Source organism: Hyperolius riggenbachi, chromosome 4 (assembly GCF_040937935.1).
Source record: "Hyperolius riggenbachi isolate aHypRig1 chromosome 4, aHypRig1.pri, whole genome shotgun sequence".
Lineage (NCBI taxonomy): Eukaryota > Metazoa > Chordata > Amphibia > Anura > Hyperoliidae > Hyperolius > Hyperolius riggenbachi.
In genome coordinates this window covers 487,559,173-487,575,673 of record NC_090649.1, presented here as the reverse complement: position 1 = coordinate 487,575,673, position 16,501 = coordinate 487,559,173, and the positions used below count along the sequence as shown (strand labels likewise).

Sequence of the window (16,501 nt, the reverse complement as noted above, 5' to 3'; positions counted from 1 at the left end):
AAAATTGATTAGGATGTACTAGGGCCCTAGGCTAGGTAGTAGATTCAGGGGCCCCTTGCGGTACGGTCCTTCTGGTAAGCTAAAGTGGAGGGACGACAGAGAACGTCGCTTTTGGGCCCCTTGACACGCACTGGGCCCCCGGCACATGCCTAGGATTCCTGGTAGGATGGTCCTGCTCTGGCTTGGAATGATGACACAAGGTAGATCGGCTCCATGGGTTTGCGTTGTTGATGTTGAATTCTGAGCCGAAACAGAAATGGAGATCTGTCAGAGCCGGCTAGGTTTTTCTGTTGACAGTTGCAGTTTTTCTCGTTAGGCTCTCATAGGGGAAATATTTGGCTACCATTTTTTCTTCATCCAGGCATCTTTTCATAGTCTGACAGTTATTGTGAATATGTGAAATTAAACTGTTAATCAATCAAACAAGCAAAACTCCGTTTGCTGCTTAAACACTTGCCTCCCGACAAACATATTCATCTTTCCTTGTCTGCCAATCTATACAAGCCTACTTGGAAGTACATTGTGATTCTGTAATTTACACTTACTGCGCACTTATCCTTAAAGTGAATCCAAGGTGAAAATAAACTGAGATAAACAACTGTATTTATCCTCCTCCTCCTAAAAATGACCTTTTTGATATCTCATAGTTTTATTTTTAAACAGTTATAAACTAGATTGAATATTTTGTTGCCTCTGCTCAGTGCGAGCCTATTAAGTGTCCTAGAGTTAGAAAAAGGTCAATAGTTCATGTATTTTATCTCCCCCTGCCCTCAGAAGATGTATTCTGCTAGGAAAACTTTTTTGGGCTATTTACTATATTCCTGACAAGACAGAAGCTGTCATTTCCATGCCTAGAAATTAACTTTCAGGCAGCAAAACAAGTAAAACAGACTGGTTATTAATGTTATGCACTGTACATACACGTGTACCTTATCTCACATGTCGCCTCGGGTACACTTTAACCACTTGAGGACTGTTAAACCCCCCCTAGTGACATGCCGATTTTTACTAATTGGGCCTCTGCAGCTTTAAGGCCAAGCTGCAGGGCTGCACAACACAGCACACAAGTGATCCCCCTCCCCCTCCTTTTCTCCCCACTAACAGAGCTCTCTGCTGGGGGGGTCTGATCGCTCCCCAGTTTGTTTGGTTTTTTATAAATATTAAATTTTGAATAAATGTACCTATTTTTTTATTTTATATTCTCCCCCCCGCCAGCCAATCAGCTTCAGCCTATGACAGCCAATCACTTCTGCGCCTGCCAGGGGGACAACAGTGTTTCACGGCTGTCCCCAGGACAGTATTATGCAACGAGATCCAATGAAATTGTTGCGCATCTAACCAAGATGCACCTGACAGACTCTCACTGCATAGGGCTGATAAGTCTCACACAGGCACAACTGTGCTCATTGCAGTAGAACAGGTGCATTAAGAACTAATGCATCTCACAATACAAGTAATGGAAATGTCCCCAGTATAGTGCTGCAGATTGCAGGGCTGTACAATGTTATTAGACAGCGGTTTTGCCGTCTGACAGTCTCCGAGTGCGATCGCCGCTGGGATACTGAAGGCAGGGCAGAGCTCCGCCTTCCAAGCGGAGATGCGCGCAATCTCCCACAAGCCCCATCAGGGCCCGTTCACACTTATAATCGCAGAACGCCGGCGTTTTGCGAGAGTGATTTTCCCGCGATTAGCGCGGAAAAATCACTGGACACTGCGGCGGTTTTGGAGCGATCTCGATTAGCGTGCGTTGCACGCTAATCACGATCGCTAATCGCGGGACGCTCGTCGCCGGCAAACCGCTGCATGCAGCGCGTTTGCGGTTATCGCTAACCGCAACCCCGGCAGTGAGAACACTGCCACTCGCTACATTGTGTAGCGGTTTTTGCTAAACCGCTACCGGTTTGCCGTGAGCAGGAATCGCGCGATTCCCGCTCAGGTGAGAACGGGCCCTAAGAAGCCGTTTACGCCAGCGGTCCTGGGGCTGCCGCCCTGTTCACGCCAATTGGTGTGGAGCGGTCGGTAAGAAGTTAAGTGGTACATGTAAAAAAAGGAATAGCAATACTAGTGAAGCCAGCACTAAGATGCGGACCCACAGTCCTGTGCCTTACCGCCTCCTAATGGCAGACCGGAAGATTCCATAGTGAAGTTCCATGGTGGAGAGGCCGCCGCCCCAGTTGGCTTGCCCACTGATGTCCACAGCAATGTCCGCAATGTGCAGCCTCCCTCTGCCACTATGCCTGGCTTTCTACAACTGTGTTTGTGCCTCCTCTATCCTCTCAAATCTTATCTGAAGCTGTCTTTCTTTGATGTAGAAGTGCTTCTGAAAATAGCAGTGTAGTCGACTAAATCGGAGATTTCAGCGAAGTTCTTTTGCACAGATAAGTGACGTTTTTTTTAAGGACAACTGTAGTGAGAAGAATATGGAGGCTGCCATGTTTATTTCCTGTTATACAATACTAGTTGCCTGGTAGCCCTGCTGGTCTATTTAGCTGCAGTAGTGTCTGAATTATACCTGAAACAAGCATGCAGCTAATCTTGTCAGATCTGACCACAATGTCAGAAACACCTGATCTGCTGCATGCTTGTTCAGGGGCTATGGATAAAAGTATTAGAGGCAGAGGGTCAGCTGGACAGCCAGGTGTTAAACGGTAACTGGAAATAAACATAGCAGCCTCCAGATCACTCTCACTTCAGTTGTCCTTTAACTACGTAAGGACCACAGTGATTGAAATCTACGCCCTGTTTTGGTGGTCACCTGACTGGCAGGGCGTAGATTTCAATCAGCTGCCGCTGTAGGCATCCGCCGGTTTCATCGCTCCCGACGATATCACCGCTGAATCCCTGCCGTCTCCCCGCCGCAGCTCACTGGCTCTGCCTGTCTCTATGACGGCAGAGCCCTGTGAGCGGGTCAGGGGCCGATTTCATTGTGTCCTGGCCCTGTCTTTCAATGTAAGGAACTCCCATTGGCTTACATTGAAAGACATTGCCAGGAGCCAATGAAAGCAGCTCCTGACCGGCTCACAGGAACTCTGTTGTCATAGCGACGGCAGAGTGGGGAGCCCAGGTTCCTGACTTGCGGCAGTTATGTGCGCCGATTTGTCATTATCTGACGGAATTCCGCCGTTTCTATACTAGTGGTCTCTGGTCCTTAACCTCCTTAGCAGTAGCCCCGTGCTGGACACTGGGTAAGCCGCCGGAGGGTGCCGCTCAGGCCCTGCTGGGCCGATTTACATCATTTTTTTTTTCAAACACACAGCTAGCAACTTGCTAGCTGCGTGTTTGGTCTGATCGCCGCCGCCGATGCACCGCTACCCGCCGCGATACAGGCCCAAAAAAAAGAGTGAAAAAAACCCTCCCGCGGCCGCGCAGCCGCACTTCTCATACCGCCAGGGAGGTTAAGGGGGCAGAGACCACTGGTACTTAAGTGGTTAACTCTTCCTGTTGCTGCTAATATTCTATTTCTTAGTTGTACAACACATACGATTCACTATCTCATAAGTTTATTTTCACCTTGGATTCCTTTTAATGGTTAAGCTTTTCAAAAGCTGTTCCACTGTGATTATGCCTATGTCATCCCAGAACTCTGTGCGGTTTGCTCCCTAGCACAAGCAGATGATTTCTATTTTTTGTGCATAGGGTTTTCTTTATACTTTTATTGCACTGACTGCTGCTTGGTTTTTGAAGTGTGATAAAACTATGAAAAAATCCAGTGATCTCGTCCATACCCAACCCGCCCCCCAATCTTTCTTCCACCCTATGGCCTAAGGATGAAAATCATTACGATATTATCCTTGTAATTAGGATAACTAGGAATTACTTTGACAGGTTAGCTCACTACAGTGTGGCAACACTTTTGTGTAAGGGTAGCCAGATATCTTAAAATTCAAATTAGGGCTTTGCAGCTTTAATGGCTTGCTGCAGAGCCACGCATACGTCCCCCCCCCCCCCCCCCACACACACACACACACACACACACACACACACACACACACACACACACACACACACACACACACACACGCACACCCTTTTCTGCCCACCAACAGATTTTTTCTGTTGGTGGGCTCTGATCACTGCTGCAGGCAGTGGTTGTTTTTCTTTAAATTAATTTTGTCTGTTTTTTTTATTATATGAAAATGATTTATTTTAGCTTTACCTAATCCATCCCCCGACATCAGCCTATGAGAGCCGATCACTTTCTAAGCCTCTCCAGGGGACAGCCGAGTGACACGGCTGTCCCCAGTGCAGCGCTGCCGTAGATCGCATCGCTGTACAGTGTAAATAGATGGCGGTTTAGCTGTCTAACAGTCTCCTAGCGGTGATCGGCGCTGGGAGGCGGTTAATGGAGCAGAGCTCTGTCATTGAAGCAGGGATGCGCGCGCGATCCCCAGCAAAACACGCCCCCAGGACTTGACGCCAATCGGCGTGACGCGGTCCTAAAGAGGTTAAAAGAAGACAAGACAAATAACATTTATATCGCGCTTTTCTCCTGGCGGACTCAAAGCGCCAGGGCTGCAGCCACTAGGTGGCGCTCTATAGGCAGTAGCAATGTTAGGGAAACTTGCCTAAAGTCTCCTACTGAATAGGTGCTGGCTTACTGAACAGGCAGAGCCGAGATTCGAACCCAGGTCTCCTGTGTCAGAGGCGGAGCCCTTAACCATTACACTTTCCAGCCACTACTGTAGGTCTTGTTCATTTTCAAAACGGGAAGCAGACGTATAGCAAGCAGTCCTCATGCCAACCGCTCCTCTTTCTTCTCCGTCCCCCTTTATCTTGTCCAGGCCCCCCGAAGCTACTTCCATATCGGCCAGGGTCGGTGAGCAGTGCGCCGGGGATGACCGGTGACGTATTTCCTTGATCGCATCCCCATGACTGGGAGCGCTCTGTATAGTCTACCTGGAAGTAGCTTCGGGGGTTATTGACAAGATAACAGTACCGTTCGTAACAAAAGTATGTACTTTGTTAAACTTTTTTACTTTTTTTTTTTTTTCCCCCTTTGTGGTGTCTGATGTTCTTTAACCTCTTTAGGACCATAGGCTTACACCCCCCTAGTGTCCAGGCTATTTTTTTTACTATTCAGGGCACAGCTTTAAAGGATACCACAACTGACATGTGGCATAATGAGATAGACATGGGTATGTACAGTGCCTACCACACAAATAACTATGCTGTGTTCCTTTTTTTCTTTCTCTGCCTGAAAGAGGTAAATATCAGGTATGTAAGTGGCTGACTCAGTCCTGACTCAGACAGGAAGTGACTACAGTGTGACCTTCACTGATAAGAAATTCCAACTATAAAACACTTTCCTAGAAGAAAATGACTTCTGAGAGCAAGAAAGAGATAAAAAAGGGGTAAATTCTTATCAGTGAGGGTCAGGACTGAGTCAGCCACTTACATACCTGATATTTACCTCTTTCAGGCAGAGAAAGAAAAAAAGGAACACAGCATAGTTATTTGTGTGCTAGGCACTGTACATACCCATGTCTATCTCATTATGCCACATGTCAGTTGTGGTATCCTTTAATAGGTCGCTGCAGAGCCATACATATTGGCACACAATTTAATCCCTCCCCCTTTTCTGCACACCAACAGAGCTTTCTTTTTTCTGCCCACCAACAGAGCTTTCACCCCCCCCTCCCTTCTCTCCCTCCCCCCCCCACCAGCCAATGACAGCGATCGGCTGTCATAGGCATCAGCCTATGAGAGCCAATCACTCCTGAGCCTCCCTAGGGGACAGCCGAGTGACACCTGCAAACCACGCCCCCAGGCCTTAACTCCGATTGGCGTTACCGCGGTCCTGGGAGAGCCGCTGCGTTCACGCTAATCGGTGTGACCCGGTCGCTATGTAGTTAATGTTGAAATACAGGGATTAAAAACAAATTAAGAGTTTATGGTAAGTATACAGTGTGGGGGTATAGTCCTAATTTTTTAAGTGAGGCCTATTTTTAACATGGACTCTCAAGCAAACAAAAACTACACTTACCAGCATCAGCCGATCCCCGTTGGTGCCGGATAATGGGAATTTTACTGTACTTTTAATTGGATCAAACTGTGACATTCAAATATGAGTTAACCACTTTCCTACCTTGGTCGTTTTCACAGCTCAGCTCTGATTACCTTGGCAATAACTTTATCAATAAATCTTTATCAACCAATTGTGAATCGCGCTGGCAGAGAGGTGAGATTTTACAGAAACCGGGCATGTGGGAAACATTGTTTTGGGAATCTGTCTGCGGTGTGTGGGCAGGCAGCACATTCCTCCCGGCTCAGATTCAATCAGGGAGAGATCTGCACATACATCGTCTGTATGGGAACCTTTAGGCTAGGCACACACTTAGCAGAAACGCTAGCGTAGCGGAAAAACTCAGTGTTTTTGCCACTGATGCAAGTCAGTGGGTCGCATATAAAAAACCGCATATTCGTTTTACGTGTTTTCAAACATGCCTTTTTAAAACCGCTGGTTTTGTTGCATGATTTTCAAAAACGCACATAATGAAAGTCAATGGTATTGCAATGGATTGCGTTTTGTATGCATTTTTCATGCGTTTTTATATGCATTTTTTCTTTGTTTTCTGATGTATTTCTGCTTCCTGTTATCGTCTTAGTGATCTGCATAAAACGCAATATAAAAACGCATGGAAACCCAAATGTGTATGTGTAAACCGCAAATGCATAAAAACGCACGCAAAACGCTTGAAAAGGCCATCTGCAGAAAAAAAAAACACAAACGTACCAAAAACGCACACAACCTACATATGACAGAAAACTCGGCCTTTCACGCACAGCCATCCTGAGTCTGAAAATTTTCAACTGCCAGTTATTTATCATAATACCTTTTTTCCCCCCATTTTAGAGGCTTGTAACCTGGTTCTGGAGACCAAGAACACCAATGTGGCGCTGTCTAAAGTTGCCTACAGCAGACTGGTTGAGGGGCTTTTGAAAGCCGGTCTTCAAGAGGATGCGGTCACAGTGGAGAGCATGTAAGTGTTCCGATGTCGGGTGTGTGCTTAGACGTATGTTTCACTTACCGCATTAAGGTGGCCATACGCTGGGCGATTTGCCATCAGATCGACCAACAGATAGATCCCTCTCTGATCGAATCTGGCTGCCTTTACTGAAAACAGATTGTGAATCGATTTCAGCATGAAACCGATCACAATCTGTGAAGCTGCTGAATTGTTTGTTTTTTTTCCACCCCGAGCTGGACTCGTGATTACCGCTAAGGAGGTTAAAGGGATCCAAGCAGCTTTCTTTTTCTGCAGTGTTTACTGGTTTCTCATAGCTGTAGTAGCTGCTATTTCCCCCCTTTCCTTCCCTCTGCCCTTATTTATCCTGGAGAAGTTGTGAATGTAATCAAGTGTGACTTCTCTAAAACTTTTGAAGTACATTGTCCTTTTGTTTGCTTACTGCTACTGCTAATTACTGCAATCCTTATCCGCCTGCTCTTACCTCTTTCAGACCAGTGGAAGGTAGGTCAATAATAAAAGACTTGATTGTAAAAAGATGAGGTAGAATAAAACATTTTTTTTTAGTAATGAGCAACATTAGTATGTATTTTTAATGTGCAACGGAGATGCCCTGGGGGCTAACAGTGGTGCTCGGTTCACTTTCAAGGGAACCCAAGGTGAGAGTTATGTGGGAGCTGCGAAATGTATTTCCTTGTGAACAATTCCAATTGCTTGGCAGAACACACATATGCACGTTACTTCCTGTTAGCGTACTAACAGTACTCCCAGGAAAATAATGGGAGGGGGGGGGGCGGCATTTTGTGGCCAAATAGTAAAATTACACCTACGTCTTTATATACATATAACATTAAAATTAACCCCTTACTTCCCCACTCTGCCATAGTTACCAAAATTACATTGGCATATATAAAAATAAGAGATTTAAAAAAAATGACATATATATAGTTAGCGTAGGGGGCTAAACTTTTTTTTTTTTAATATGTTTGTCATGAGGGTATAGTACTGTTATGTTTGCAAATAGGTGCTTGTAATTAGTAACGGATGCAAAACGGAAACAAAATACACCTTTATTTCCAAGTAAAATATTGTTGCCATACATTGTACTAGGGAAATATTTTAAACGTATTAACAGGGATAAATGGGCAAATAAAATAGACAGTAGCATGTATAATTTACAGTACCATGTAATATTTTAAAATAATTGCCGAAAACTGAGAGATAATAAATTTTTTCCATTTGTTTTCTTATTCCTGTTAAAATGCATTTAGCATAAACTAATTCTTAGCAAAACATACCACTGAAAGAAAGCCTAATTGGTGGGGGGAAAAAAGCTCTAGATCATTTAGTTGTTGTAAGTAGTGTTAAAGTTACAGGCGAATAAAAGGAAGGAGCGCTGACAGGTGCATTTTGCTCTGGTTCATAAGGGGAAAATCCCTCAGTGGTGAACTGGTTAAACACTAGAAAACTGTCCATGTAAATTAGGCTTTATGGAGCTGTCAATGCCAAACTCCTACGCATGCCATCACAGCACAACTTAGCCCCACTGCTTTTATCTGGCCCCACTGTCGGATGTCTTTCACTACCTGTTGGTTCGCTGTCTGCCCAGAACAGATATAACAAGCTAGATTCATCCCCCGACTTTCATCTCCCGATAGCTTGCATGAGCTCTGTAATATCTCTGCTCTCGTACGCCGATGGAGAAAGCAGCACCGGATTTGCCGTTCCCTCTAATGAGTTTTGTGTCGTCCGCTCAGAGCCAGCCCGGCAGAAGAGAAATTAAGAGACACGCCAGTATTGGAATGAAAGATTAGGCCTGTAATAGTGGCTAACATCTATTTAATCACACTGAAGATTGAAAGATTGGGGTGGAAAGTAAATCCCGGACTTCATGTAATTTACATCCCTCCCGCGTAAAATGTTGATTTAAGGTCTCCGACAGATGGGACTCGGTAAGATGCGGAACTGAGCAACGAGCGCTTAGGCAGGGATTAAGAGGATTGTAAGAAAATCCCGAGACCAATGACTATTTCTAACCCCAAATGAGGCTGAAAGTGACTGAGAGAGGATGGCCACATTGTGTCTTACACAAAGGATTTTGCAGGATTGCCGGGGGAATCATTTAGCGATGACCCTGCTTACTTTCCCAATCTGCTCAGCGCACAAGTTTGAGTAGGTAGAATAGACTGCTCAATTGGTTAGCCTCAAGACGATCAGTGCGATTTATCTTGATTGTTGATATGCTAAATGACCATGACCTCTTTATCCCCTGCTTTACTCTCACTGCTTTCTCTTCTCCAAGAGGTCCCCCCCCACCGCCACCAACCCCTCCCCATTTTGTTAATCTAGAAAGGAACTTTGCAAAGTTATGCCCGGGATTTCATTAGTGGTTGGTGCATTTGGCAGATGCTGGAAAACAGATGCCGAGGCCGGGTCGGCTTTTTCTTAATTTGAAAGCTTGTCTTGGCTTTCTAGAGATAAACCCCTTTGTCATTACGATACAGGGGACGGTAATCATGAGATTCCTGCGTGCTGCAGCAGGTGAGACGTAGGCGCTGGTATGGAGAAATCAATGCCTATGGACCGATTTAATCCACAAAAAAGCGAACGCTAGCTAGCAAGTGTGATTATTAGAAAACTGCGCAACTGTTCTAGGAGTGAGTTGTGAAGGCGAGCCCTGGAATGTGTTTAACCAGTTCCATACGCTGGTCATTTTCACAGTTCAGCTCAGCTCTGATTACTTTGGCAATAACTTTATCAATAATTATCGCAACTAAATGATCTATGTATTGTTTTTTTTCAGGACAAATTAGGCTTTTCGTGGCTGATATTTGTTTTTAGTAATTACCTAATTTTCTATGCATTTTAAAAGGAAAATAAGTACAAAAGTGAAACTGTACACAATTTATCCACTTTCATACATTGTAGCTTTAATGTAAACAGTTCTATTGTACATTAAACCCACACATTTTGTCTATCCCTCCTGTTTATTTAAACAGTTCATTTGTTTTTATAATTTATTAGATGTAACAATTCAGTAATGTATAGTGTATACAATCTGCTTATGTCTGCTCCTGGAATGTGTATTTTACACTTGTTTTCTAATTAACTCTGCTATTTAATTCCCTGGCAGAAGGAGAGGAGTTTGCTGTCTTTACTTTACAACTCTGTAGTGAAGTTATCAGGTCAGAGATAAACAGTAATTTGTGAAATATAGCGCTCTAACACCAGCCAGATATAGATCAACAATATTGCTTTATTTATTGTTTTTGATCTATATCTGGCTGGTGTTAGAGCGCTATATTTCACAAATTACAGCATTATAGGGTGCCAATACTCATCCAATCATATAGCGATCCATCTAGCCAGGTTTAAACTTTGTATGTTCTATTGAGCTTTGTCAGCTGTGTTTCCAGAGAGGAGCGCATATACCACTCTGCTTCCAGAGATAAACAGTGTTATCTAAGATTTTGTAGGGAGGAGAGTGCAGAGACATTCACGTCATAGGGACAGGAAGTGGTTAAAGGGGACCCGAGGGCATAGTATGAGATAGACATAAGTATGTACAGTGCCAAGCTTGCAAATACCCCGGCTCTGTTCTTTTTCTTCTTTTTCTGCCCAAAAGAGTTAACCATGCAGGTATGCAAGTGACAGTTTCTCTGTAATCAGGACCAAGTCGGACTATCACTATAGTCTAACCCTCACTTATAAGGAATTACAGTGAAAAAAACTTTTTCCAGGCAGAGAATGGCTTCTAAATGCATATTTTGGCTTAATCCTCGTACACACGCCTGACTTAAAGAGAATCTGTACTCTGAAATTCTTACAATAAAAAGCATACCATTCTATTCATTATGTGCTCCTGGTCCCCTCTGTGCTGTTTCTGCCATTCTCTGCTGCAAACCTGGCTTGTAATTGCCAGTTTTAGGCAGTGTTTACAAACAAACTAACCAGCTTCTAATAGGCTCAGCTAAGCAGAGTGTGTTAGTCACACAGAGCCTGCAGGGGGTGTGTACAGCTTCTAGCTAATCACAAGCAGCCCTGCACATTCCAGTCTGACTGCCTCAGCCTGACTGTGCCGACTATAGAGAGAAGATTAGATCATATAACAGAGATAACACAGCTACTGTGCAATTAGGAAAAGCTGCAGTAAGCCAGACCACATTAGAAAAGGCATAGGAACTTATAGCATAGAAGAAATAAAGATAAACAATTTGTTACAGAGTCTCTTTAAGTTGGCTAAGGCAGCGGATAACAACTGCTTCAGCCTGTAACCAGACGTGTGTACAGCAGTCGGTGACCCCCCAACCCAGGAGCAATCTTCCGGCCAGGTCTACTCAACCCCAGTGACGCTGACCCCATTGTTTGCGCCACTGCCCCACGCACTGTGTGACATCACATGCAAGCCCTCTCCCCCCGCTTAGGAACACAGTGCGTCTTCAGCTACACAGCTGACGTGTGTGTGCAGCCCAGTGACGTAGCCCAAGGGAATCAGGCCCTGATCCCTGACAGGCTACATATGTCAAAGGTGTGTACGCACCTTTAGAACTCTCTGACTTTAACCGCTTCCAGACCAGCATGGTTGTTCAACACATCGCACCTTAAAGGATAGCACAGCCCAAAAGCTGCAATGTGTAGGGAAAGAAATACACACACCTACTTACCGCTTCCCTCGTTCACTGCCGTCGGCCCCCGCTCGTCTCCCAGAGCTGCCGGTACCGGGCCGACTCTCCTGACCCTTCACCCGGTCATACTGCGCTATAGTCTTCCCTTCTGCCGTCGATTCATCACGGCAGAAGTACGGACACTCCCCCGCCTCCTCCTCTCCCAGCATGTGCGCTCCACTATAAAGCTAGCGTGAGATGCTACCTGGAGTAGTGCTGGGAGCGGCAATTTGGAGAGAGTGGGGAGGGGGAGTAAGTTTGGACGGGAGGGGGGGGCGGGAGAGCATTTTTCGGAGCTTTTGTACTTAGAGGCAGTGACATAAATCGCCACATTTATATAAGTACGAATGCTCCGAAAAATGCTCTCTCCCCCCCCCCCCCCCGTCCCCGTCCGTCCGTCCAAACTTACTCCCCCTCCCCACTCTCTCCAAATTGCCGCTCCCAGCACTACTCCAGGTAGCATCTCACGCTAGCTTTATAGTGGAGCTGGGAGAGGAGGAGGCGGGGAGTGTCCCTACTTCTGCCGTCATGATGCGACGGCAGAAGGGAAGGCTATAGGACATACTGCACATGCGCAATGCAGTATGTCGGGGTGAAGGGTCAGGATAGTCGTCCCGGTACCGGCAGCTGTAGGAGACGAGCAGGGGCCGACGGCAGGGAATGAGGGAAGCGGTAAGCATGCCCTTTTCTTTCCCTACGCATTGCAGCATGTATTTTACCAGTATATCCTGTAGGGTGTACCCAGAGGTGACATTTCCTTTTTAAAAACCAGATCAATATTCACACATCAGGCTCCTCCCATTCATTTGCCAATAACCGTTTTGCTACTGATCTATTGTTTGTTTTGCCAGAAATTAGGCTTTTTCGTGGGCGGTACTTTTTGATAAAAATTATTTTATATGCATGTTAAAGAGAGTAAGAAAAAAAAATGAAAAAAATAATGTGCTATGGTAGGTAAAACCCACACATTTTATTTACCCATTTGTCCCAGTTATTACAACATTTAAATTGTGTCATAACTACAATGTAAAGCGACAATATTTTATTTGGAAATGAAGGTTTCTTTTTTCTGTTTCTGTATACTATATCAATAATTACATGCCCTAATTTGCAAAAATAATAGTGAGATCTTGCATCAATCTAGACCATAGTGGGAGTTTTGGAGAGGCTGCTGAATTATCAGTTGAACTTCTACTTTTTTAGAATTTTCTAAGCTTGATTTTATGAAATGAAATAAAAAACTCCTTATCTGTGAATATTAATAGGGTTAGTATGCACAGCCCTCAATATAGTACACAGTAGGAACAACCCAGCAATGTCCTAATCGGCCAATAATGGACAAACAAAAAACTGCGGCCTAAATAGCACCAAAGCCTATTATTGTGATTGTGTATTATTAATCTTAGAATGTGGATATACACATTTGAATGTTTTTATGAAATTTTCTGGATTTCATAAAAATTTGCGGAACATACTAATTTTTAATACAACCCTTAATCTTAATTTTCAGATTATGAATATACAATCTTTATTATCGGCTTTGGTGCTATTTAGTAAGCAGTTTAAATTTCTTGTTAATGGATGCCATTGCACAATTGCTAATTAGTTAACTGTGTGATTGGGTACGGTCTAGGCAATTTTTCTAAGTTCGCCGTAGAATAGTAGATCATTTTTTATTTAATAAATTCAGACCAGGATTGTGAGATCACTTATGACCTTGCCGTCTTGATGACAATTTAATAAATGGCTCCAACTGTCTCACCGTGTAGATCATAAGTAGAGTTTGGCCTGGGACCCACTAGCACTGTTTGCTAAACGCTAGTGATTTGAAAAGCTCTTGCTGAGGGGGATTTTTATAAAATCACATCACTCATTTGGGATCACACCCATAGCATTACAGTAGCAAGAGCTTTTTAAATCACAAAGTGCTCAGAAAAGAGCTGCTAGTGGGTTCCAGGCCTTATTTTCGTCAGTTTTATTCACCTCCGTGGCATTCAATTTCTGCTGGGTTTCCGTGCAAAAAGTGGTTCAGTTAACTTCCAAGACGTTTTTGCCGGGAACTTAGCAAAAATGTGTCCAGCAATTTAATTTTTTTCTGTTTTTCTGCCGATCTTCACCAGACTAGGTAAAATTGACATTACATACTCTATCTTCCCAACATGGGCCAGAGTAGTGTACACAATCTGTCAGAAGGGCACATTTTCTACCCAATCAACCTCAACCGACCCTAGCCCAACTTCCCTCCTCCTCCCCCACCCCCCCACCCCCAAAAGAAAACCACTCAGCACCATCAGTGTCTTTACCTTTTCATGAGACTAACTTTGGACAGTTCTCAGGCGTCCCAAAGTGCCCATGAGGTCAGCTGTTGCGCATCATGATGTTTCTTGAAAGGACCCATGAATAGATTTATTTCCACTGTAAAATTGCTATACATTTTCAGTATAAGTTAACAAAAATCCTGTTAAAAAAGTTTTCCCTTTCTGCCAGGGCACAATATCCCTTCTCTTCAGCTTTTTGGCCGAAAACGTACACACTTCCGCAGGCATTTTTTCAGCATAGCGTTTATATGGGAGTTTTTGCATGCGGGTTTTCAGAGCATGTGAAAATTTGCATACAAACATGAATTTGAGGCTACTTTTCCACTGTAGCATTGCGTTTTCATGCCAAGAAAATAATTTGCGACTTCTCTGAAAATTAAAAAGAAATGCTTGATATTTTACATGCATTTTTATGCAAATTTTTACAGTGGCTTTAATTTACATGTTCTAACTAGTAACAGCATGCAAGTTCCTTTTTCTGGTAGGAATACGGACACACAAATTTGCATTTGAATGCGATTTTTCGCATTCTATATGAAAAATAGGTACGGCATGCGAAAATATAAATCGGGCTTGTTCAGGTTTTTTTTTTTTTCTTCACGGAAACAACTTCACGTGGAAATTTGCATGAAATGGAAGCTAGCCAATTCACAATCATTGGTCTTCATACACATGCAAATTTTCAAAAGAGCATGCGAAAAACTGCACGCCTTCTTCAGAAATGCTGGTCGAGCCTGACTCCGTACCGGTTTTAGCTTTTATTTCCCTGGACAAGTTAATATTTAACAGGAGATCAGACTTCCATAATAGTCCAGAATCATTTACAGCCTCCGTTGATACGTGAAAATTAATCGTCACAAAACCGATGTTAATTCCTGCAATTCAGTCAACCCCCCCCCCCCCCCCAATCAGTGGTTACCGACCCATCAAAAAAAAATATAGAAAAACCCTCTTCTCCGTTTTCTTCTCATAATTACAGTGAAGGGTGATGTAAGTGAGCGTCAGGAAGGTATCTCTCATGATATACGCTGAAAAGGCATAACAGATGCGCCTATTTTAGTCATCTAATATGTCAGCGTTGCTGAATCCGAACCGATTGTTTAAAAATGGAAAAATCTGGTTACTTTGTTTCGTCTTTGTCGCTCACTTCCAACTTTTGTCATCTGTCAGATCGTAAAGCGGCGAGGGTGGCAGGGGAGGGGGGAAGAAAAATAATTATTCTATAACCATTGACAGTTTAGCACAAAAGCTGTCTCCAGGTCGATATTTTCCAGCAATATTTTTAACATATGAACAGTAGTTTTTGTAATTTCACCTTGGCGCTCAACCGATCATTATCCTATCAGAAGCATGTCAGTAATGCCTTTTTGACTGTCTGCCTCTTTTAGCGCCAAGAGCCACTTCAGCGACTTCAGCATGAAAAATATTTCCAGCAATCTCCTCCTGGCAGAGCAAGTTAGGCGGGACTGTTTGAAAGGTATGTCATAATGCTTGACCTTTACGTCACATTAATGCCTCTGTAGATTTTTCTTGTCACGCCCTTCGAATGCTCGGATAAAGGAGTCCATTTAGCAAATTACCTGCTTATCAAGAGCCTTTTGTGGTCGCGGAGAGACGTAAATTACTGTACATGCATTTATAATACATCTTGAATATGAATGTACTTGTCATTTGGCCACTTAGTCCGGTTTCCATCCCATTTAACACAAGATTTTTTTTTTTTCTTAAGATGAATATTTTTTTATTTTTTTTTTGCCTTTTCAGACATGCAAAATTTCTGTTCCACTCTTAGGGAGGATAAAAAAAAAACATGCTTTCAGCCGTGTTAAAATTCAAGGCACAAGTCAGTTTGATTTTGCAAATTAACATACTGTAATGCTTATAAACCTCTCCACTCTAGCAGGATTTTTTATTTTCTGTTGCATGTTTTTTTTTCTTTCTTGTGCTTGTGTGAAATTTCAGGCAAGTTAAATTGAGTGTTAAATGCATGTGCTTGTGCACTAAATGATTACAGTTCTGATTTTTTTTTTTTTAAAGAAATAACTAATTTTTATATATTTTTTTTTTTAATAGTGGGCCAGTCTTATTTTTCACTGCGTTAATCTTTGTTGTCTTTTCGTTATGCCTGTTTACGTGTTTATCAGGGCTCTTCTAACTTAGGAAATGATACACATTTTATTCAATTAATATTATCAGGACCTACGGTTTTATTTATTAGATAGATTTTTTTTTTTTTACAGAATTAGTAAATTTACAGTATTTGGTTTGAAAATCCTGTTTGTGTGCTGTGTTTAATATACTTAATTATATATTACAATGTTGTTATGCATTTGTCTAGGGCTGACATTTTCTGTAAATTAAATTGAGCAATTCACGTAACTAATTGCCCCTTAGAGCAGCTCTCACTTGAATGTTCCTAAAGAAACGATGATACCATAATTAGGGCTGTAGAGCAAATGGCCTACCAGTGTTTATTTATTTTAGTTGTGGCCCCTACAGAACACCCACATTAACTCAGAAAGCATGTCATGTTTCTATAGATGGCGTCCTATTT

The 16,501-nt window shown here is 43.2% G+C and overlaps 1 protein-coding gene across 1 annotated transcript in view; it reads left to right on the top strand.

The window, feature by feature from the left end:
• Positions 1-166: 166 nt before the first annotated feature.
• Positions 167-16,501, top strand: part of LOC137504869 (leucine-rich PPR motif-containing protein, mitochondrial-like) — a 68,023-nt gene continuing 51,688 nt past the window's right edge. Inside the window, exons 1-3 of the mRNA XM_068233464.1 lie at positions 167-200; positions 6,854-6,980; positions 15,336-15,424. Coding sequence (XP_068089565.1) covers positions 167-200; positions 6,854-6,980; positions 15,336-15,424 — 250 coding nt within the window. The remainder of the gene's footprint in view (positions 201-6,853; positions 6,981-15,335; positions 15,425-16,501) is intronic.